We start from the raw sequence: 24,743 nt of genomic DNA on the forward strand, positions 1-24,743 counted from the left end.
CGCCTCGCCTCCCCGGGCTCAGGGCAGGGCTGGGAGGGCTGAGGAAGTGCCCCTGTCAGGGGGGCGGGGGAATGAACGGGGGTGGGGTGGGGTGGGGGGAGGAGTTTATCCCTGGAGGGAACAGGAGCAACCCAGGGTGGGGCTGCAGGGCCTGCGATGCTGGCAGGTGCGGAGACAGCACAGGGCAGTGTAGCCTCACAGTACTCATGGGTCCTGTGTGGGTGGTGTTTCCAGCTTCGGGCTTTACGAAGGATTCACAGACCCTGAAGAGGTCTCATTCAATGATCTGTTGTCTCTTTCTCATTTTTCTTTGTAGTTACCTACCCTAACAGTGAAAATTCAGGCATCTGCTGGGGCTTATGGTCAAGTCTACATCTGTTTACTTACTTCTGGGTGATAAATTGTTCCTGCAGTGACCTGGCTTGCTAGCCCAGAGCCTCCTGCTGGCCACCAACACTGGACACCAGGCTGGTACCAGGCCCTCTGGGTGTAACTCTCACCCGGACCCTCATCCCTCAGCCTGACATGGATTGTTTGTGGCTCACAGTCAGGGATCCAGTCAGGGAGCAGAGAGCTTTGTGGCTTGGGCACAAATGGTTCCTAACTCCAGATCCTGTGGAAGGATGTTAGAAGCAATGAAGAGAAGTTGAATGCTTCTCTCCAGAGTGAAAAGGCCCCTCCTTCCCTCTCTCCCTCCTGAAAAAAAATATAACAGCTTGCTCTGGCTGAAGTTGCTCAGTGGTTAGAGCATTAGTCCAGAGGTCCATGTCCTGAAGAGTCATGGGTTTAATTCCTGGTCAAGGGCACATACCTGAGTTGTAGGTTTGATAGGAGGCAACCAATAGATGGCTCTCTCCTCCTCCCGCTCCCTCCTTTCCTCTTCCTCCAAATTTCAATGAATAAAATACAAAATATAACAGTTTATGTAATTCACATACAATAAATCGCGGGCCGCAATGGTTTACTGAACAGTCATAAACTGTCATTGTGATGGAAACGCAGCGGAGTGCAGTGATGACAGCGCGGTGCGGGCCACATTGCAAGGCCTGGCGGGACGGATTTGGCCCGCGGGCCCTGTGTTTGACACATGTGCTCTAAATGATCGGAGTTAATCACTCATTGTTTAGTTGAGACATTGGTAGTTAAAGCAGCCTCCACCTGTTAATCATATGTAAATTCTTTCTGATTGTCTATTATTGGAATTTCCTGCCTAAAGGATATGCGTGTATCTCATAACCTAAATAAAAGGGATAGCAAGGCCAGAGCAGTGGTAGTCCTCCCCCTAGTGGTGGACTCCCGCCTGGCCCCCCATTTCCCAAATTAATTATTTTCTAGTCTCTTTCATTTGTGTGCGGCCTTCTCTAGAACCCGAACCCTGAACTGAAACCCTGAACCACACAGGACATGAAAAGGGCTTCCACAGTCTGGGATCCTTCTTGCAGTCTCGGACCCCTCACTCCTCACCACCTGCATGCTCATTGCTCCTTAGTGTTGCCGTGGAGGTGGGAGAGGCCCCTGACACCACCATTGTGCTCACCAGCTGTGAGCCCAACTTCTGGCTGAGTGGTGCTCCTCCTATGGGAGTGCACTGACCACCAGGGGGCAGCTCCTGCATTGAGCGTCTGCCCCCTGGTGGTCAGTGCACATCATAATGACTGGTCATTCTACCGTTAGGTCAATTTGCACAGGATACCCTTGAGCAGTCACTCACGGTTTCTCCCCAACACTCTCCAGCACGAGGCAATCTGCAGAGGAGGGAGAAGGCTGCACCCTTTTACATGCCCATCGGCGATGGCATATGGTGGCTCCAGTTGCTCTGTGTGCTCTCAGCACTTGCTGTTGTCTGACTGAGTCTAGCCTTCCTGGTGAAAGTGAAAGGGCATCTCTTCATGGCTTTGATTTGCATTTCTCTAATGAACAATAAGGCTCACCATCTTTTGATATGCTTATTGGCCATTTTGTATCTACTGGAAGGAGAAATGGTATTCAAATGTATCTTTTTATTGAGTTGTGTGTGTATGTATTTTTTTCTTTATATTTTTGTTTTGTTAATCTAATGATTAAAAATAGCATATGTCAGATGTTAGGAATGATGTTAGAACGTGGAATGTTATTACTAGGTATACTAGCTAATGCTGAAGACACTCTTTTTAAGTCAACAAAAATGTGATCAGAAAAAAAAAAAAGAAAAAGAATTTTTAAAGCCCAGTGACTGACTTCTTCAGTAAAACTGAAGGTCAAAACTAAACAGTTTCAAAGCAAGTAGACTTCTTGGCCTCTCTTTATAAGAAGTTATTGTGCACTGAATCCCTAGTCCTTTTTGTCGAGGAAGATTAGATGTTTTTGCCTTCATGCTGAAAGATTTGCTATTCCCCTTTCCTTTTACGACATTTATAATCCTTTGTTTTGTAATGGTTTCAAAGCTTTGATACAATGTTTGGACGATTAAATTTTTTTAAAAATCACCAAGATAAAAATTGTTGATGTTTTAAATATTGTATCAGTTGTTACAAAAGTGCTTTGTCCAAATCCCAGAATGTTTACCTTAATAATGTGAGGATAAAAGGTTTGAAGGTCATCTTGCTACTGCCCTATAAGTGAAAGCTCTTCAGGCAGGTTTCTGGAATATTGGGCATGATCAAAGGTCCGTCTGCTTAAGACATCCCGTGGAATCCAGGGGCTCAGACTAATCCTGCCCCAGGCCATGGCCACCCCTTCCCAGGCAGTCCCAGGGGAGGATGGAGAAACCAGAAGCAAAGGCAAAGGCAAGCAAGGTCACATGGATTATCACTAGGGAGTGGGCCTCAAGCCTGGTGAGGGACCCAACACAGTAGGAAATGGGGGAGGCTCTGTGCGCCCCTCCAAAGCCCAGTCTCAGACTTTCCTACCAGCTGGAAGCTCAGAAGGGAAAGAAGTGAATGATGTGGGTGTGTGGGGCTGCCCCCCTTCCCTCCCCAGTTTGGGTGGATGATAAAGGGCAGGAACGGGAAGGTTAGGCCAGCTCCCAGCTGAGGATGGCACTAGCTCTTCATGCTGAGGCGTGGGGGAGAAGAAAGGGGATTTGCTGCATCTTTTTGTGCATCATCTGCTCTCTGAGACCAGAGTAGAAAGTGTGGGGAAGGTGGGGATCTGGGGGGAAGCGGTTTCTCCTCTAGCTTGCATTGTCCCTTGTTAACCTATTGAGTTTGGTGGCCAAGTCTAGCTGACCAGGGGTTTGGATGGCTGTAGGAGCGTTTTGGTCACTTCTGAAAGCCACTTGGGTGATTCTGGCCAGGCACCTGGCTGTCTCCAGGGACCAGCCTGCCTCACATTGATTCCCAACCAGTTCCCTGCAAGCCCAGGCTCCCACCATGCAGTCCAAGACATAACTCCTTGGTTATGTCCTGCCAATGCAGTCTCCCTTTATAAGCTGGTTGGAGATGGTTCTGGTACTTCAAATAAAGACAAGAGGAGACTAATCCACAGAATTAAAACAATTTACCACTTCAACAAATTGTGCTTTCCTGGGCAGTAAAGAAGTGCCTGTGCTTATTGGTGGTGCTCCTCTTGCCCTTTTGAGTGCTGCTTGCCCTTTTGACTCAAAAGTGAATTTCACGGTGGCCTGAGACAACCTGAGAGGTTTGAAGGCATGGTCTTCGGGGCCTGGAGATGGAGAGTCTGAGAGGATAGAAAGAGTAAGGGGTGCAACAAACAGATAAAATACGTGAGTGTCTGGAAGACATTCCCTGCAGGAAGGCAGGCATCTGGCCGCTCTGTCTTTAGCCTTCCAGGCCTCCAGGTCCTCCCCAGGCACACCTGTGAGGAACATGAACTTGGACCCAGTGTTGCAAACAGTAGGCTAGCCTCAGAGCCTGGCTTCTGGTGGGAACCTTTGGCAGGGGAGTCTCAGCAGCTCAGGGCGCCACCTAGTGCCCATCTAGTGGCGGTGCCGGCAAAGCGCTCCCCTGCCCCTACCCTGTCCCTGAGAACAAAGAAAGGGAACCCAGAAACAACAGACCTTCAGTGCCTGGGAAGTCCTGGCAGAGGGCGGATAGGGAGGTGATGAAGAAACAAGCCCCTTGCTCTTTTGACATAGTATACCCTTGAATTCACGTGTCCTTGTAAAATATGCTTCTTTGCTGCCTGAGGTTTAAAAATAGTGCTTCTTTTCTCTGTCCTTCTTCAGGGTGCTTACTGTTACTGAAAGAGTAATGGCTGGATTGCTTGGATGCAGTGTTTTGTTCTTGTGCCCCAGCTCCTGAATGTGGGAAGTTGAGAGTTATTGAAATATCCCGCCACTCTATTTGTTCACGTTGTACCCCTTTCTTTCCTTTCAAATTTCCATTTCCCCAGTTGTAGTGAGATGTAACCGACATGTTACCTTGCATTAGTTTTAGTGTATGATGTGATGATTTGGAACATGTAAATAATGCAAATGATCACCACAACAAGTTGTTAACACCCATCACCACGCAGAGTCACAATTTTTTTCCTGTGATGAGAACTTTGAGGATCTATGCTCCTACCAACTTTCAAATGTGTAATAAGGTATTGTAAACTACAGCCATGCTGTACATTACAGCCCCAGAAATGGTTATAACTGGGGTTTGTACCTTTTTTTTTTCTTTTCTCATTTTTTTTTTAAAATTAAGGTATTATATGTGTACATACATTACGGGTTTGTTTCTTTTGAGCACTGTCATCCATTCCAATTCTGGCAACAACTACCAATCTGTTCCGTTTCTGAGTTCCGTGTCTTTTCAAACAATTTAGAGTTAAAGGAATAAGAAACCTGTAAAAGTAACAAGACTTTTACTCTGCTTTGCTTGAGGAATGCCACATGTATTTTTTCAGGTTAAAAAAAAAAATCCTTTTATTTTGAAATAATTATAAAATCACAAGGGATAGCAGAAATAGTACCAAGAATCTGAGTCCCCTTCATCCCGATTTCCCCAGTGGTGACATCTTAGTGCTGAGTACAAAGTCACAACAGGACCTTGATGTTGGTACCCTGCTAGCTATGCCACAGAAGGGACTCAGTTTCCACCATGTTTATCTCTGGCGTAGACCTGTGAATCCACCACAAAAATCAAGATGCAAAACTCACCTGCTGCCTCCCTCTTTTATTCACATGCCTCGCCCACTCCTACTCACCTCTCCATCCTGATGGTTTCCTCATTTCGAGATGCCATCTGGATGATATCATTCTGGATGCATTGTTTTGGGGTGGACTTTTGTTTTTGCCAAGCATAATGCCTGGATCACAAGCTCATTGCTTTTCATTGCTGATCAGTGCTCTGTTGTATATAGTTTGTTCAGGGATTTCTCCATTGAGGGACATTTGGGTTGTTTCCAGTCCACTATCCTCTCTAATAAAGAGTAATATGCAAATTGACCGTACCACAATAAGCCATGCCCATCAGCCAATCAGGAGTGAGTGTGCAAATTGACCCAACCAAGATGGCTGTGGCCATGGAGCAAGCAGGAGGCTTGGGTTTCCTAGGCAATGGAGGACGCCAAGCTTTCTGTACACCCTGGCTGGCTCTGGACTGCACTCAAGGCTACAAATTTTCAATTATAGAAGATGGCTGCCATAAGATGGCCAGAGGGGAGAACAGTTGAGAGGGTCAAGGCATGCAGGGGAGGGTAGTTATGGCTGACCAGATGGACAGAGGAAGGAAGTTGGGGGTGACTGGGAGTACAGGGAAGGGCAGTTGGGCGGACCCAGGTCTGCAGGGGAGAGCAGTTAGGGGCAAACAGGCTGGCAGGGGAGCACTTAGGTATCAATCAGGCTGGCAGGGGAGTGGTTTGGGGGTGATCAGGCTAAGACAGAATGAGTTTGAGGTAATATGGAAGGCAGTCAGGCAAGCAGTCCTGGATTGTGAGAGGTGCCAGATTGGAGAGGGTGCAGGGTGGGCTTAGGGACACCCAGCCCCCATGCATGAATTTTGTGCACCAGGCCTCTAGTGATGAATAAGTCTGCTGTGAACATTAGTTTATAGTTAGTGTGTGTGGGTTTTTTTTTTTTTTTTTTTTTTTTTTGTTGTTGTTGTTGTTGTTGTGAATATAGGAATCCCTTTCTCTTGGCTCAATGCCCAACTGCTGGCCATGTGTAAGTGTGGGGTTAGTTTTATCCATTTTTCTAAAATAGAAAGGAGAAACTGCAGATTATGCGATGTGGATTTGGAAGAGGCCCCAGGACAGGGGATCATGCAATGCAATAGAGCATGTAACTCATTTCATGTGCAGTAATAAATTACAGACATCACACCTAACTTGGAGAGCAGAGAGAATTTTATTGATTTTTTTTACAGAGAGGAAGAGAGAGGAATGGAGAGTTAGAAACATTGATGAGAGAGACACATCGATCAGCTGCCTACTACATACCCCCTAGTGGTTATGTGCCTGCAACATGGTACATGCCATTGACTGGAATGGAACCTGTACTCTTGAGTCCACAGACTGACACTCTATCCACTGAGCCAAACCGGTTAGGGCTAATCATGTCGTTTTAGCAAAAATAGTTTATTGGTTAAGTGTGTAGTTGCTGCAATTTGCATAAGCTTGAATTTAGTTAAAAGTGGAATATTATGGCAATAGGCATATTGATTGGATATTTATTTCCTTTTGGGAGGCAGAAAGTACTTTGTAGATCACATGCTATATTGCTATGTTGCTCCTTGAAAGGAAGCGGCCTGGGGAATGGCTACGGCCAGGGTTTGGGCCGCAGGCCCAGCCTCTTGGGCATGTGGCCTTAGTCTGAAGGGCCCACACTTAGTTTAATTCTCTGTTGTCACCATCTTCAAATTCTCCTTTTTTGTAATCTTACCTGAGGACATGCTTAGAGAGAGGAAAAAAGAAAGATAGAGATGGAAAGAGAGAGAGAGAGAGAGAGAGAGAGAGAGAGAGAGAGAGAGAGAGAGAGAGAAACATTGGTTGCTTCCCATATGTGCCCCAATGGGGATCAAATCTGCAACCTGGATATGTGTCCTGGCAACCTTTCGGTGCATGGGATGAAGTTTGAACCAACTGAGGCACATCACCGGGCACCACATTCAAATTCTTAACTTGTGAACCAGGGGCCTGGCCTGCAGTTTCATTTGGGGCCACAAGTTATGTTGCTGGTCCTAGAGGGCTGCTGTCCCCAGAAGGCCAGGCTGCTGGCTTATATGTAAGCTGAAACTTCTCTGCCACTAGGAAGGACAGGTGGCTGATTCTGGAATGTGTGTAAGTCCACAAGGAAGATTCGGGGCACCCGGTGGCAAGGGGGATGACACTGGAGGTTTGGTCCACAGGGAACCTGGTGGGTTAGACAAAGGCCACCAGTACTTTCTCCACGAGTCAACTCCACGGACTTCGTGGTTGACACCATTCTAACTGTGGTCCTTGTAGAAACCTTGTCCCATCTCTGCTGCCTTCAGGCCCTGTGAGTGCTAGCAGGCTCCTGTCAAGAAGTCCTGGTCCTTTGGCTGGCCAGCTGGGCCACCCCTTGTAGCTGGACTTAGGCTTTTCCAGGGCACCTATATTTTCAGAGGCCCAGTCAGCCTGGTCATGAGGATTCTGGAGTCTCCTCATCTTGAGTCAGGGTCAGGGTTTGGGCAGGGACATCTGCTAGTCTCCCTTCTCCCACCCAAGGAGAGCCTGAGGATAGAGCCACCTTCCCGGCCCGGATGCTGTGCCCTTGGGAGTGCTGGGGTCACAGCTGGGCTCTAGGGAGACCAGACTTCCAGTCTCAAAATGAGATGACCGTCCAGGACAGCTCTCTCAGTGGCACTGCCCTATCTCTCTGGCTTGTCTCCCCAGCGTGACCCAGACTTCTGAGGAATGGGATTCTAGCTTCCTTGTCTTTGTCCCCCTATGTATTTTGGGTTTGCATCAGGCATAAAGCAAGGAGAAGCAAGGAGAGCAATGCTGGTAAGTAGACTCCAGGGACTAAAGGGAAAGAGGTGGGAAACTGGTTGCCAGCGAGGACCACCAGGGACCGGATCTCATGAGAGGGAGAAGTGAACTCTCTGGGGTCCTTGGGGCTCCTTTCTCAGGGGCAAGGCTCAGGTTCTCTTGCCATCTCCTTAGGGGGAGACAGTGTGGTCATCGCCAAGGGAACAGCCCAAATTATGTTTAGGGCCAAGGGACAAAGAAGGGACAGGGTGGGGAGGGCAGGGGGTGAGGAGTAGGTGTACTTTTGGTGTACTTGCATTTACTAAGCTGTGGGTCGGTCCCTCAGTCCCTCCACAAGCATGCCTGGCGCCCACTAAATGCTGCCTGGGACAGACCCCGAGATGTAGGAGCAGATGGGCCTCTGAGAGGGGCTTCCTATGAGCGAAGAGCTTCCAGGGCAGGACTAGTGCTCTCAGGGCCATCACAGAGCTCCTGCACTACCCCAGACAGGTAGGAGAGACAGCGGTCAGCAGTCTGCAAGCAGAAGAGGGACTTCATGTGACTTTGCTGGCACCTTGCTTGTGGATCTCCAGCCTGCAGAGCTGTGAGCAATAGACTTCTGGCCAGAAGCCCCGGCCTGTGGCATTTTGTCATAGCTGCCTGATGGGACTAAGAGGGCAGGTAGCCACTTTCCTAGAACTTTTATAAATCAATATAAACACGTCTGTAGACTTAAGTAAATATACATTCTCCTCTTATGCGGAGGTTGGCACGCTGTAGAGATTGTTCTATGCTAGTGTTCTTTTCCTCCTTAAGTTTCCCCCATTGGTACAGAGAACACGCTCTTTCACGCTTCTTTTAGGATCCCCTAGAATTGCACTGTGTGGATATGCCTTAGTTTATTCAGACCTACAAGCTTTCTCTCATAGATGGGCGTTTGGGTTGTTTCCAGGCATTGCTGTGACAAACAGCTCTGCAGTGATTCTCTGTGTGCACACTTGTTTCTGTGTTTGTGAGCAGATCTCTGGGATAAAGCCCTAGACATTGGATCGATATGTCCAAGGGTAGAGGCGTTGGCAATTTTGCTATATTTTCCCCATAGCATCTCCCTACAGTTGCACTAATTTGCCCACCCCTTGGTGACCTAGCGGAGTTCCCCACAAACTCCCTAGAGGGAGCTGTCACTTCTCTGGAGAGAGGCATTTAACACCCATGTGACAGGTAAAGTTCGTGTTTCAATGGTTGTCATTTGCCTTTGTAATGGAGGTCTTTTCTGGGGTGGAGTAGACCAAGGTGAATGGAAGCCAAGGAAGGTTGTCTTGCCCGCTGTGCCCCCAACAAGAAGCAGCACTTGGAGCTGAGCTCTGGAGGGTTTATTATCCGTCCCTGGGTGGTGGGGTGGGGGACTCGGGCTTGTAGTGAGGAGTTAGCTGTGGGCAGGGGCCCTTCACACAGGCCTGTAAGTCCCATTGTACCTAAGGGGGGTAGGCGTGAAGCAGTGCCTGCCCTCCTTAGGGATCCATCGCTGCACGTAGTTGGGGCCCTTGTCCCGAGGCCACACGATCACGGTGTCCCTGGATGCCACGGATGGGTCCTCGGGGAAGAAGTTGAAGGGCCGGAGCAGGAAGCCCGCGGAGTTGCCCGGGGTGGCTGTGTTGGGGATGTCCTCTGAGTGGGGGATGTGCAGGAAGCCCACTGTCACCCAGGCCACCAAGTCCTGTGGGAGAGAGGGGTGGGCAGTGCTGACCGGCTCAGAGAGGTGAGGGGTGAGCCATCCCTCCAGCTCTCCTTATAAGGAATGGGCAGGTCTGGGGACCACTGAGCTTGCTGTCCACACAGCAAGATGCTGCTGGCACAGGTCCCGGGACTGAACAGGGCACAACTCTAGTCTTGGTCTGGGGCAGAAAGAAGGAGGGGCCAGTACCTCTTCTTCAATGTTCTCATTGTTTTGAAGAAACTCCTCAAAGACCACAGGCGGGTCCCAGGGGTCGTGCTGGTTGTAGAGGCTGCTGCTGTGCAGCTCAGACTCCCGGTACTTGGTCACTGCCAGGGGGTACCTGCGGGGCAGAGCAGCCAGGAGGCTCTGGGTACTGGGGTGGCCCAGCTGCTCCCGGGGCAAATCTGCAGGGTCAACGTCGGGGCTTTCCCTGATTTCCACATCATCTCCTGGGGTCTGTCAGTCTCACTGAGGGTCAGCAGGGGCTCAGGTGCTCAGAACAGGCTTTCCACTCCCCTCTTCAAACACAGAGCCACCCCCTGGAACACACACATGCACACACACGCACACACATACGTGCACACACACATCCAGATACACTGCTACACAGACCCAGAGTCTCACAGACAGAAACAGCCACACCAGACACGGGGAAATGTAGGGAGAGGCTACAGGGTTAAGCCTTGGACTGACCTATGGCAGAGCCCTCCCAAACAGTTAAGATTGGCCTTATAGGCCACCTTTGTTCCTGGGTAGCTAATGGGTTGTGGGAGGTGCAGCAAGTGCTGACAAACCAAGGCTGGAGTAAAGAAATAGATCTGAAACTCGGAAGAACTTTGCAATCATGTCGACCACTCCGCTTGTTTTGCTGTGTGGAATCTGACTATAAAACAAAGCTTCCGCTTGCAGGCTGGGTCACTGTTTCCTCAGCCAGGTTGTGCTCCATCTTGTTTCAAATGAGTTCTCTTGTCTGTCTTCTTTAATCCTTCACGGCCTGTCTTCAGGTTCATCTCTAGCATGCTGGACGTGGTTCAGGGAAACACAGGACAGGGCCTCCAGCCTACCCTCCTCCCCCTGCCTCCCAGCCTCCTCACCTGGCCCAGGTGATAGCCCGCTCCTCCTGCCAGCCGGGCGGCAGCACCTGCTCAGCCATGGAGTTGATCTGCAGCTTATAGCTGCGCTGGTGGCCCCAGCGGTTCTCCTTGGGGCTGGTGAAGAGCAGGTACTTGGGCAGAGTCTGTCCAAAGCGGAAGGCCGCCTGGCGCTCCCGGGAGTACCCCTTCTGCTCTAGTGTTGGCTGGACCAGCTGGTGCTCCGGGCTCCAGGGGTTGGTGATGTTTTCTAGCTTCATGCCCAGGGTCTGGAAGCTATTCTTGATGCCTGCATGTGTGAATGGAGATGCAGAATGAAGATCCAGCCCCCAAAACACCCTGCCCCATTTTACACTGAGTTTTCCACCCCAGACCACATACAGGCAAAGAGAGTGTTGGGGGTTCGTATGGAGCCAGCTGTGGGGGAAAGGAAATGAATGAACACAAAAACCACCAGGGAAACCAGAGGACGATGCCATAGGTCGCAGCTGCTGTGGTGGTTGTGGTGGGACTGTGGGCAGTTCCTTGGAGCCCTGGGTCCCAGGCTCTGGGCTGTCCTGCAGTCCCAGAGGGCGGCCGTCTTTCCCTAGGCCGGGGCTGTGTCCACCGTGCTGTATCCGGGGCATGGAAAAGGGGGCTGTGCCGGGTGGGGAGGGTGGGGTTAAGAAGGGGAGTCATCTATCTGGCCCTGGAGGCCGGTTCTGACTTGATGTCAGGCCACATCCTGCCCAATGCCGCGGTGACACCACTAACCCAGGAGACACAGTGACTAACCTCCATAGACTGCGTCCACCTCCAGGTGCCAAGAGCAGCGACCTTGCAGACATTTGTGGCACTGTCCTCTCTGCTACTCTGAGCGCACCTTTCTGCCGACCCACCCTCCCCAGGGGTCAGCGCAGCCCCAGGGCAGGCACAGGGTCCAGGCTGCTGCACCCCGGGGCAGCACTGGGTGCTGTTCCCGATCACCCTTCCTGGGGCACAGAGACTCAATCCTGCGGGCTCAGAAGCTGGCAGGGCACGTTCCCTGATGGTGTGCCTGGGGGGCACAGCTTCATCTCCACAGTGGAGTTAGTGTCTGCACACGGACGTCTGATCTGGGGACCTTTGGCGCCAGGGATCCCTACCTGCCACGTCCAGGTCTACGCGGTAGTGCACCAGGTGAGTGTGCATGTTGCCGAGCAGGTGCGTGTGCAGGCGCGTCCCGTAGCGCAGCCCCTCGGGCGTGTAGAAGGTGGCGTGCACGTAGCCAGTGGCATGCATCTTGGCCTCCATCACCCCGTTGGGGTAGAAGATGAAGTCCCAAATGTAGTCGTAGTTGTAGACTGTGGACGTGGTCCGCAGCACCAGCACCTGGCCCTCGAGCCCTCCATAGAAGGTGAAGCCTCCCTTGAAGTCGGAGTCAAAGTGGCGCCGAATGGGCACCCCCATGGGCATTTCAAAGACACAGAGGGCCCGGGGGTAGCGGACAGGGTCGTCGGCATCATAGTAGTGGAAGGCATCCAGGAAGGTGGCCGTCTCCGGGCAGTCGATGCCAGGGGCCAGCTCATGGGTGAGGGTGCCCAAACCCCAGGCTCCGTCCATGTACTTGGTCTGCATGCCCACGGGTGTGTGGCCTCCATACAGCGACACTGCCTCCTGGAGGCTCACCTCGTAAGCAATGCGCTCCCCACCGAAATGCACGTTCAGCACCTGCAGCCCCGTGGAGGACCTCAGCCTGTAGGCGAAGCTCCAGCCCGCGTAGAGCACGGCGTTGCCCTCCAGCCTGTAGCGGGGGCCGTGGGGCTGGACCACATGGGGACCCTTCCAGGTGAAGGGGCTGGGGAAATGCCCACGTGGCTTGTAGGAGGAGAAGAGGGGTGGCTCCCCCTTGCCCTTTGGGGGCAGGTCCTCCAGGATAACCACGTCCACCTGTCCGGCACGGTACTTCCGAGCCAGCTCTTCTGGGCTTCGGTAGAACTTCCCGTTGTACCAGAGCTGCTCCACTGTCCAGTCCTGGGTGTTCATGCTGCTGTGGTTCAGGAGGAGCTCCAGGCCAATGGGATGCAAGAAGAAGCCTTCCACAATGCGCTGAAAGATGATCCATGTGCGGCGCTCTCCTGAGGCCAATCCCGAAGGGGACACATCAGTGTAAGTCAGGCATCGGGTTTGGCAGTCGTGGAAGGAGAAGCCCGTGGTGTCCAGGAAAAATCGGTGCAAGGGCCTGGTGGCCTCTTTCAGTGTCTGGTCCAGTGGGACATACTCCACCGAGGTGATGGGCCTGGAGTTCCAGGACAGCCGATGCCCAGACCTGGGGGGCAGCAGGCGCATGTAGTGGGGCCTTGGCAGGGGCCCCACGGCAAACTCTGTGATGTTGGGATGCTCCTGGGCTCCGAAGAAGATGACGGCACGCGCCTCCCTTGTGGGCCGCCTCTGACCGTGGTCCAGAAATTTCAGCACCTGCTGCTTCCTGGGCAGCAGCATCTCAATGAGGAACACGGAGTTCTTGTTGATAGTCTCTGCTCGGGAGGGCTCCAGCCTCAGGTCCTTCTGGGCCCAGAGGAAGCTGCGCACAGCCTTCAGCTCCTGGGCGCTCAGGTCAGCGAACACCCCGGCCTGGCTGCGCAGGGTCCGGGGGGAGTGGTTCGCCATGGCCAGTGTCTGCAGCATCAGGATGGCAGCCAAGGCCCAGCTGAGGGCCGGGCTCTCTTGCCTCATGGCTCTAAAATGCGGGAGAGATGAACTTAATTGTGTTATGGGAAGACAAGGGTTTCTACTAGGCTGGCCCTGTAGTTTCCCTATAGACCCAGCTTCATCCCTTGGCCACCATGCCAGCCAGAGGCCATCCTATGGCGGTTGGGGCCCCAGGCTGCTCAGATCTGTGCTTTCTATTGATTTTAATTCCACACTCTCGCTTGTCAGTAAGCCTCATTTTCTGCAGATGGTCCAGCCCCTGTAGATGGTCCTATGTCAACTCCACTTTCCCCTTATCTGTGCATTATCTGAGCATGGCTACACCCCCACTGAACTGGGCTAAGACCAAGGGGTAGTTAGCTTATCAATGTGATATTCAGCAGGGCTGAAACTCAGGATAATATTGCTGTTGGCCAAATGGGTCAAGGCAATTCCTAACCTGAGAATCCTTTTACTGTTTACCAAACTTTACCTTTGATATTCCTGTATGCATTCCTAAAGGGCAAATGTGTATTCAAGTGGATAAAAGCAAATGGGATCCAGAAGTCAGAAAGCGTCTCCACTAGAGAAAGGATTTCTGCTTGCCCTCCTCCACCCACGCCTTCTGAATTCATATTTTATGTCTAGAGTCTTTGTTTGTGCATGGCACTTTTTCTAGGTTATGAACCCTAGCTGCAAATGGATGCAGCATTCTGATCTGGTACCTCGTACGGGACTTGGAGAAGAAGACCTGAGCAAAAAACTAAGAAAAGAGGAAATTCACTATAAGGGGAGGAGGTTCACCGAAAAGGTGGGGAAATTCACTCTGCACAAAATCTGTTGCAGCTTCGAAATCTCGAACCATAAGTGGACAAGGAACATCTTTTATTTCAGCTAGGCTCTAATGGGGAAAAATTTGAGTAAAAGGCAAAACATCATTGTAAATTTTTAGCTTGCATGGTCAAGGATAAAGGAATTAAGGCATCAAAGGATATACTCTCTTAAATCAGGCTCAAGGAAAACAAGTGCTCTTGTCTTCTTTTACTATGTGGACTCTTGAGCATCAACATTTTGTAATACCTAAGGCCCTGGATCCTCTGCCTCTAATGTGGAAAGGCTCAAAAGCTAGAGAAAATGGGGCAAATAGTCATTTTATTAAAGGACTCTTTAATGCTTTGTCTGAAAATTAACATATGACACCTTGGGACAGACAAATTTTAGCTAAAATAATTTTTGAGGCCAGTCAATACTATGGAGAGCAGAATAGGATAAGATACATGTAAGAAACTCTGATTTATTAATTCTTATCTTTATGTTATGGGTGCTTGTCTATTGATTGTTATTTTATCTGTCTCTGTCGTTTATTGTTAGTTTATTAGGCATGCCTTTAATTTAATTTAATATAATAGAAAAGAAACAGTAGATGGACAGGCCATTACTAAATTTCCCCAAAGCAAACAAAATGTGGGAATGGGGAGAGAAAGAATATAAGTGGAACATGTGGCCAATAAAACAGATTCTAGGACCATTCCCTAGATAAAGGGATGTAACTAAAAAAGGCCCCAGCCCATTAATTACTAGTATTTTGGTAAACCTGGAAAATGGACACTTACTCTCGAGAGTGTTATTAAAAGTCTCATTTTTGCCATGTTTTTATTTCCCAGCTCATCATTTGAAATTTGAATAGATGAGGCATTTCTCATAAATTAAGGATGTGTCTGGGATTTCTGTACCCGCGAAGAGTAAAAGGCTAGTTGAAGAGAAGGTGTGCCCTGCCCGATTTTGGATGGCCTCTTGCACTGAGCCCTATCTCTTCATGAATGCTATAGAATAACCCAAGACTATTTTTTTAAAAAAATACATAGAAAATATACAGGCTGTATTTGGACAACAAAATTAGTGTTTCCATAATAATGGGTAGTTCTTGAATTCCAAGATTGCCTCCCAAATCTTGGAGCACTCCTGATTTTATGAAATAAAAATAAAATAATACTTTAATATCAAAGACACTGAAAGTCAGTAAGTTATCTCTGTTATAGAATTTGCCAAAGAAAATGCCTTGGATAATAATAATTGGCTTTAAAATCTTAAAGTTATTAAAACATAGATGTATCTAAAATAATTTATAATAAAGCTTTTCAGTAATAATTATCAATATATTAATAATGAAAGTTAGTCACTCAAGAAGCACTCTGTTAGAGGAAAAAGCCAATCACATTTCCTGCCTCAGCAACCTTAGATGTTATCTCTAAGGAAGAATGTGGCAGTTTTAAATTCAAAGTGGCTACAGGCCTGATCCCTCCTCCCCCTGCCTTTTTATCAGTCTTCCATGTGACAGGCAGGGATATTAGCCAGCCTCATATATAGTTTTCCAAAGTTTTTGGTAACTTAAAACTTTAGGACATTGCTGAATTAAATAATAAAAATTATTAAATATCTAGGTATTTTAAAATGACAAAATACTGAAATATTAATGTGGGTTTGCCTCATATGAAAAATCTAAAAAATAGATTTAAATATACTAATTAAACTTTTTGTATTTTATTTAAAATATATTATTAAAAATATAAATATGTTATTAATTTAAGAAATGCTAAGTATTTAACTTGCCACCTAAAATTTGAGGCTTCTACGAGTTTAAAGTTCAAATTAAGTTGAGAGAAATTATATAGTTGCAATAACAAAATACATATAGAAATTCATCTTTGAGAAAAATAATTCTTGTATTTTCTCTAGAAAAAGTAGTAGTTAAAAATATAATGTAGTCCTTATATGCACTATGTGTGATAACATTTCAACCTAGGATATAATATTTTATTGACCTGATTAAAAAAATAATTAATTCCATGGTCTGAACAAAATTTTTAATATAAAGACCGGTTTAAATTTAATTGATATCTTTTAGAATGATTACAAAGAGTATATAATATAATCTTTGGGTTGGGTATATTTGATAGTACTTCCAAGTTAAATTTTAAAAGACTAACTGAGAGATAGCTTTGGGACATTTCAATGGCCCTGGAATGATTCAAGGATTTATTCTTTCTTCTTAAAAGAAATATTTAAAAACCCAATTAGGTTGATCTACTATACTTGAAATCATGTGGGAAGCTTTATCAAATAAAAATTAATAAGTGAGCTCTATATATATACAAGCTTGGCAGGCCAAGGTTGCATACATAGTGCCTCAGACAGCCTGATTTTCAGATAGGCTGGGGGTGGGGTGTCATCTGTACTTCATAGGTTAAATATATAGGTTTTCTTACTATACTTTTTCAATAAAGATGCAAGCTTTGGTTACTTGATGGATTGGCTTTTTACAAAATAATCAAGGTCTTATGTAAACCCATTTATATGGGGAACCAATATTTTATGAGCAATTGGTTCTAACAAAGTCCAGAGTAAAATTTGCATATATATGCAAATGAACACTAGCCAAAAAGAATGCTTTTTAAAAGTAAATTCAAGCTTAATAAAAATGAGAAATTTTAAAATATTTTCTGCCCCTATTTACAAAGTAAACTAAAAGTTATTATTTAAGCATTAAATCTCACCATTAATGGGACACCATAAGTAAAAATGAGTTACTTTTACCTGCAATGTATGCATTGCAATATTGGCCAGGATACCTCTTTCCCACTGGTTTTTCTGAATAGCTACTAAGTTTGTTGCTCTGTTTAAAAGAAAGTAAAAGTGTTTAAAATAAACTTTCTAAATGTGGCTTAGAGATCACTCTGGGAGGAAATACAGAGGGAAATGCTCTTCAAATATCTAGGAACTGTAATTAAAAGTCAATATGGTAGGCTTCAAAATTGTGGAAATGTGAAAATATTGCCTTAAAACTTTAATGACTTTTAGAAATTATTAGGGGTCATTAATTAGTTAAGATCTTATCTAAAAATCTCTACAGGAGAAATGACAAATTTATGCAATATACTAAGAAAAGTTTTATTAAGTTTATATAAAGACCTACAGAATCATTTTCTAATTTTGTGGCTTGCATGTAACAGCAGTTTGCAACCATCTAGAAAATATAAATGCCACATAGTGTGGGGCCATCTAGTAAATCCTATCTTACCTAAACAAAGGACACTTAAGAGTAAATAATTTGCATTTTCCCTCTTAAACAAAGCTTATGTCTATATACTCAAAAAGACTGATAACAAAATTCCAATTAGTATCATTTTATTGTCCATACCGAAGGACAAATGAAGTTAGAGAATAAACCTTATTTCAGACTGATTTAAACTGAAAGTTGAAATAAGTGAATATTCAGGGGAACTTAGTTGTCACCTACTAAAAAACAAGTTACTATGATTTTTATATTACACCCCTATTATTTTTAAAAATATATATTTTATTGATTTTTTTACAGAGAGAAAGGGAGAGAGACAGTTAGAAACATGGATGAGAGAGAAACATCGATCAGCTGTCTCCTGCATGCTCCCCACCGGGTATGTGCCCGCAACCAAGGCACGTGCCCTTGACCAGAATCGAACCTGGGACTTTTCAGGCTGATGCTCTATCCACTTAGCCAAACCGGTTTTGGCTACACCCCTATTATTAAGCCAAAAAATACTAGGCAGGAACCTATTCCTGGAGCATTAACTAGTTTACTAATGGTTCATCTAATAGTAAAACTACTTATCATGTGATGAATTCAGACAGAGTAATCCAGACCAGTCATACTTCTTTACAAACAATTGAATTAGAAACTATCAAGGCTGCATTGTAGAATTTCCAAAAGTCTCTTAATATTATTTCTGATCTGTCTATGCTGCTGCCTTGGCAAACAGAATTGCAACTACTCAATTAAAATGCCTCAGTGACCAAAGTCTACTTATAGTATTTAAACAGGTCCTGGTCCTTTAACAAAAGCAAATGCATATGCTGATCAATTAGTTACTTTATTAAAAGAGGCCACAGAATCTCATCAGCTTTTACATTAGCCTGCCAAATGTTGTCTAAACAATTTTCATTCATGTGACAGCAGGCAAAACAGATTATCAAGGAATAGCCTACTTTCATGTTCCCAATTTTAAAAACAATTTAAAAAAGGGGGAATAGTGGAGAAATCTCCCGTAAGTAAACTACATCAAGCTTTTTTTTTTTTTTTTTTAAATATATTTTATTGATTTTTCACTGAGAGGAAGAGAGAAGGATAGAGAGTTAGAAACAGCGATGAGAGAAAATTATCGATCAGCTGCCTCTTGCACACCCCCACTGGGGATATGCCTGCAACCAAGGTACATGACCTTGACTGGAATCGAACCAGGGACCTTTCAGTCCGCAGGCCGATGCTCTATCCACTGAGCCAAACCGGTTTCGACAACATCAAGCTTTAATTACTTAAAATTTTTTCACTTGTAATGCTGATGGCAAGACACCCATGGAATTACACTGATGTCAGAATAAGCCAAAGGAAAATGGTTTGGTTAAATGGAAAGATCCTGAGTCTGATTTATGGAAGGGTCCTTTTATTAACTTTTGGTTGAGGATATGCTGTGTATTTTCAGAAAATTCCTCTAAGCCATGTGGATTCCTGCAACATGAATCTGAGAGAGGTCCTTGCATCCTGAGATGGACAGTCAACTGCTCCATCCACAGATAGCAGTGGCCCCGGGCAACATGCTGAAGATAAGGAATGAGAGGAGAACAAGACAGAGGAAAAACAGTCTAGAGATGACCTGGAGGATGGTGAAGAAGTCTTGCTATGCTAGCATTCATCAGTTGTGCAATGGTGCAGGTAGCCCTGGGCAAAGCTAAAGATTTAAGGTTGGACCTGCATTGTCATTGCCCATTGCTTGCCCACAATCCAGAACTTTAATATCATTGCTGTCATGTCACATGGGATAGTAACTGGGAAGGGGGCCCAGAAAGAAGCTATTATAAACTAATTTCTTCGGGAGGGACGCATATGGATCGGTGAGGGAGGAGGGGGACACCCGCCTAGCCAGCCAGATCAGCCGAATCAACCCTGGCGATCAATGGGGTGACAGATGTCGCAGCCAGATCGCCCTCACATCCTTATAAACTAATTTCTTAAATGCCTGGTAGCAATTTAAAAAGGACATGAAAGAACTCTGCCTCCTTCTTGTTCTTATATGTTTATTTCTAGTCTGTAGATGTGGAATGAAAAGTCTTAAAAGGACTCAAGCTCTGCAAATGGCATACACCTTTCTAAATTTATTAAGGGGGAGGTATGGGGGAAATGCTGAAGGCTAAGACCAAGAGAAGTTAGCATATCAATGTGATATTCAGCAGGGCTGAAAATCAGCATACTATTGCCTTGCTATTGGCCAAATGGCTCAAGGCAATCCCCTGACCTCAAAATCCTTTTACTGATTACCAAACTTTACCTTTGATATGCCAGTATGCATTCCTAAAGGCAAATGTGTATTCAAATGAGTAATGGCAAATGAGACTCAGAAGTCAGAGAGCTTCTCAACTGGAGAAAGGTTTTTTGCCTGGCTCCCCATGCCACCTAAATTCATATTTTTTGTCTAGTGTATTCATTTGTGCATAGCCCCTTTTCCAGATCCTAAACTCTAGCTGCAAATGAATGTGGCATCCACAATCCACCTTTAAGGTGACTTAGCCAAGGCCTGTGACATAGGGCACCTCTTCAAATGCACTTCTTGAGTCCTGTGTCTGGACTAAAAGGGGGTGCGGTGATAAATCATAAACCCCTACCTGGTCAGGTCACGGTGGGTAGCAATGGCCTGGGCCATGAAAAGTTCTTTTTTTTTTTTTTTTTAAATACATTTTATTGATTATTTTTACAGAGAGGAAGAGAGAGGGATAGAGAGTGAGAGAAACCTCGATGTGAGAGAAACATCGATCAGCTGCCTCTTGCACACCTCCTACTGGGGATATGCCCGCAACCAAGGTACATGTCCTTGACTGGAATAGAACCTGGGACCTTTCAGTCTGCAGGCTGACGCTCTATCCACTGAGCCAAACCGGTTTCCACATGAAAAGTTCTTAAGCCAGCATTGGCCACTGCTGCTGTCCATCTAGGCTAACACATCTTTGAAACACCATAGTGACCCTCTTTTTCATCCCTCTGAGGTGTAACCATCCTCTTACCCATCGCTTCAGTGAGCACACCATCTCAGTGTTTCCCAAAGTATGGTACATGTACCCCCAGAGGTACGGGAAGAGTTTGGTGGGGGTACAAGCTGCACCAGAGTTTGGTGGGGATATGCACTGCACCATGCTTAGCTGCGCCTAATTTTATGTTCTCATGAGTACGAGGGGTACTCAGCGTTATGAAAATTATAGAAGGGGTACACAGATGTCAAAAGTTTGGGAAACACTGTATCATCGGCCCTTACTTTCTTTCATCTTCATGTCATCTTTCTCAACTCCAATTGTGTAACTGAGACTACAAACTGTCATTCTCAGGAGGACTTGAGATCCTGCTTCCTGTCACTTGTCATCAGTCTTGGCTCAAATAAACTCTTTAAAAATTATCTATTCAATATAAATTAGGATATTTCTTATGTTGACATGGGTATTCATAGTAGAACTCTATTTTTGATACACCAGAACATTTTTCATTCTAAATTTGAAATGCAGAGCAGAATGTTCAAAGGGTGGACAATGGGGTCAGGCTGCCTGGGTTCAAGAGCTACATGTCCCGCCACTAGGACCAGCTGTGTGACCTTGGGCAGGTTGCTTAAACTCTCTGGGCTTCCATTTTCTCACTTGTACTATGGAAATGAACAACCATAGCACCTACTTCCTAGGGTTTTGAGGGAAATCAATTGGTCAGTAGAATAATGTGTTTAGAACTGTGCTTACCTTCTAGGAAGCATTTAAGAATCCTTAACTACACTTCCTTTTTTTAACAAAATATTTTTATTGATTTCACAGAGAGATAAAAACAACAATGATGAGAATCACTGATTGGCTGCCTCCTGCACGTCCCTACAAGGATTAAGCTCACAACCCGGGCATATATCCCTTCTCGTTCATAGGTCAACACTCAACCACTGAGCCACCAGGGCCAGGACTACTCTTTAAAAGCCACCCTCAAGAGAGGCTCAGTGGTACCAGAGATTTTAAATGTAAGCAGTGTAGATGGATTTGACTGAGATTAGGCTGTAGACTATGGCTGAGTGAGGACCAGTTGGCCAGTGCTGCCTCGCAGCTTTGTGTCCTTGGTGGGGCGCTCAGGTTGTGGCCGATTGACCATCTGTGGCTCTTAGCAGGGCACTTCAGGGCATGGCCATCCCAGGTGTTGATACAGGGAGATGTCCTTTTCCCTTCCATTTCTGGGGTGGGTGTGGTCAGGGCCTTCACTCATAGCCCATCCCCCAGAGCATCCAATCAGTCCCTGTGCCTCATCCTGTCCCCCTGGCCCTGGTGCTGTCCAGCCTGACGGGATGGGTGAGACACAGAGGTGCTGGGGGAAGCCAGAGACCGCAGAAGGCTATGGGTGAGCTCTTGTTTTACTATTACATTTTGGGTCAGCCTCCTTTTAAAAGTAGACTTTACTTTTTAGAGCAGTTCTAGGTTCACAGCAAAATTGAGCACAAGGTACAAAGACTTCCCATCTGCCCCCTGCCTCCCACGTGTACAGTCTCCCCCATTTTCAACACTCCTCACCAGAATGGTACATTTCCTACAATCAGTGAACCTACACTGACACACCATTGGCACCCAAAGTCCATAGTTTACCTTCGGGTTCACTCGTGGTGCTGCACACTCCATGGTTTGGACAGGTGTATACTGAAATGTAACCACCATTGCTAATCCCACAGAATAGTTTCACTGCCCTAAAAATCCTCTGAGCTCAGCTACACAGCCCTCCCTACCCCCACCCCCCTGATCTTTTACCATCTCCATAATTTTTTGCCTTTTCCAGAATGTCATAAGGTCAAACTCACCAGTCTGTAGTCTTTTGAGGCTGGCTTCCCCCACCCAGGAATATGCATTCAAGTTTCTAATATCTTTTCTTGTCCGGGCCCCCTTTTTAGAACTGCTTATTCCCAAATGCCTTTCTGCTCTGTAGAAGAGGGAGGTGACTTGGCTGTCAGTTTAAGCTTATCCTCCCAGCACAGTCCTGTGTGCAGTGTCCCAGTGGGCAGCCGGGGAGTGGACTGGCACTGAGGCCACGGGAGTGGCTCTGCTCCTCTCCACCTGAGAACAGCATCCACCTCCCCACTGAGCCTTTACCATCTCGCTTCCACGAGGTTGCTCCTCACTTTCGGGGCCTCTGGAGTCTTCATTTCTCCTGGCCTTCACTCCAGGCCTCACTTCCCTCCCCTCCCACTCATCCCCTTCTCGACTCTCCCAATGGTCCTTCAGAACATACCTGTGTTTGCTCCTCTTGCCTCCACAGGCAGCCTTTGGGCTCCTTCTGGAGCTTTATAGCTCTGTTGGACCTGCCTTGGAGGGAGGGACAGGGTGAGGCCTGGATCAATCAAGGTGTGGTCCCACATAGGGCTCTGGGGGCTCCCAGTGCCAGGGGTGGTGGCTTAGGTTGGGCACCGGGCTCTGCTGCCAGAAGGTCCTGTTTCCGCTTCAATGCCCAGTTTTGGAAATGCTCCAGTTCTCCACCACTTCAGCCATGGAGTTCATTTCTGTTTTTCCCAACACCCGTGTCCTAGTTGTCTGTTTCCTTTCATTCCTCCTGCCACAGGCACCGTCCACAAGAGCTGTCTATGGTGTTGTATTCCCTGTTGGGAGCAATGTGAACTGTGTGATGCCATAATTTATTAAGTAAATGTTGAGTTTCAGAGGCTGGCTCTTTAATGAAAAGGCAAGTTCTGCTTGTAGCTTTGCTCGGAATTTGAATTCATTTTCTCTAAGCTCACCTCAGTGAATAAAGTGTGACTCCAAACTCTCTGAGCATTGCTTGGTTCAGCTGAAGAAGGTAACGTCTGAAGCCCAGCAGATGGTAGAAAAGGAAGGAATGGAAGCTACTCCCCTTAGCCATGTTTCTGAATAGTGTTGGTGAGCTGCCAGTTTTCTATAAAGTCTTTCACAGCCAAATATGAGGACTTTGACACCAGCAGAAAAAGAAACTTTCATTTTGTAGAAATAGTCCTAAAAATGTTAAAATATCTGTAGTTTGGTTTCTCTCTTATTGCTGTGTTGCACCGGCAATGTTTTATTAATAGCCAGAGTTTTGCTCTTGATATTCAAGTTTTATGTTTATTGTAATAGCTTAAAATTTTTTAGAATTCCCAACTTTGGAATAATCCTTATAATTCCAAGTGATCATAATGAATAAAGTAAATGGAAATAAACAGAAATAAATAAAGGGTGGAGACGAAGGGAGTGGCTATGGGGTCAAGCCTTGGGCTGACCTGTGGTAGAGTCACATATAAGACCCAGATTGGAGGGCAGAGCCCGCCTGGCACAATTAAGCTTGACCTTATAGACCTTCTTTGTTCCTGCGTAGCTAAAGGGCTGTGGAGGTGCAGCAAGTGCTGCTTAAAGAAGGCCTGAGTGATGAAATGGAAATGAAAACTTTGCAAACATGTCGATAATCCCCCTTGCTTTGCTTTGTGTGCTCTGACTATAAAATAAAGCTACCGTTTACAGGCTGTGTCATTGTTTCCTCATCCAGGCAGTGATCCACCTGTCCCATCTATGTTCCTTTGTCTGTCTTCTTTAATCATTCACTGTTCCAACTCAGGTTTACGCTTGGTGTGCTGGAGGAGGTTCACTAATTTATTTTGAAGACACTCCTTTTAACTTAAGGAAAATATGATCAGAAAAAAAAAAAAGAATTTTTAAGCACAGTGACCGACTTCTTCAGTAAGGCTGAAGATCAAAACTAAACAGTTTCAAAGCAAGTACGCTTCTTGGCTTCTCTTTACAGTTGTTGTTCACTGAATCTCTAGACCATTTTGTCGAGGAAGATTAGATGTTTTTGCCCTCATGCTAAAAGATTTGCTATTTACCTTTTCTTTTATGGACATATATGATTCTTTGTTTTTAAATGGTTTCAAAGCTTTGATACAATGTTTGGACAATTAAATAAAATTTAAAAATCACCAAGATAAAAATTGTTGATGTTTTAAATATTATATCAGTTGTTATATAAGTGCTTTGTCCAAATCCCAGAATGTTTACCTTAACAATGTGAGGATAAAAGGATTGAAGGTCATCTTCCTACTGCCCTACAAATGAAAGCTCTTCTGACAGGTTTCTGGAATATTTGGCATGATCAAAGGTCCGTCTACTTAAGACAGGGGTGTCGAACTCAATCAGAGAAGGGGCCAAAATCTAAAATCCAGCCTAAATCGCGGGCCGAATGGTTTACTGAACAGTCATAAACTGACAATGTTAACCAGAAATGTGAATTTAAAATGAGTGGAACAATCTTTTCCTTAACAGTGCTGTTAACCAACTCACATGCTATCAAGCAAAACAGTAATATTGGTATCAAGCAAAACAGTAATATTGGAATG

General features: G+C 46.2%; 1 protein-coding gene across 2 annotated transcripts; it reads right to left on the bottom strand.

Moving 5' to 3' along the window:
• Window positions 1-9,215: 9,215 nt before the first annotated feature.
• Window positions 9,216-13,394, bottom strand: LOC118704794 (amiloride-sensitive amine oxidase [copper-containing]). Of its 2 annotated transcripts, XM_036412739.2 has the most exons (4): window positions 11,790-13,393; window positions 10,669-10,954; window positions 9,782-9,914; window positions 9,216-9,574 (listed from the first exon to the last, which is right to left on the bottom strand). In XM_036412739.2, exons 1-4 carry the CDS (start codon window positions 13,357-13,359, stop codon window positions 9,305-9,307), a joined length of 2,259 nt encoding a protein of 752 aa, XP_036268632.1. In that variant the 5' UTR covers window positions 13,360-13,393; the 3' UTR covers window positions 9,216-9,304. The 2 variants fall into 2 exon arrangements, with proteins under 2 accessions (XP_036268632.1, XP_036268634.1); XM_036412741.2 differs by lacking the exon at window positions 9,782-9,914 and having other exon boundaries at window positions 9,412-9,574; window positions 11,790-13,394.
• Between the last annotated feature and the right edge of the window lie 11,349 nt (window positions 13,395-24,743).

This window comes from Pipistrellus kuhlii, unplaced genomic scaffold (genome assembly GCF_014108245.1).
Source record: "Pipistrellus kuhlii isolate mPipKuh1 unplaced genomic scaffold, mPipKuh1.p scaffold_m20_p_47, whole genome shotgun sequence".
In the NCBI taxonomy this organism is placed as follows: domain Eukaryota; kingdom Metazoa; phylum Chordata; class Mammalia; order Chiroptera; family Vespertilionidae; genus Pipistrellus; species Pipistrellus kuhlii.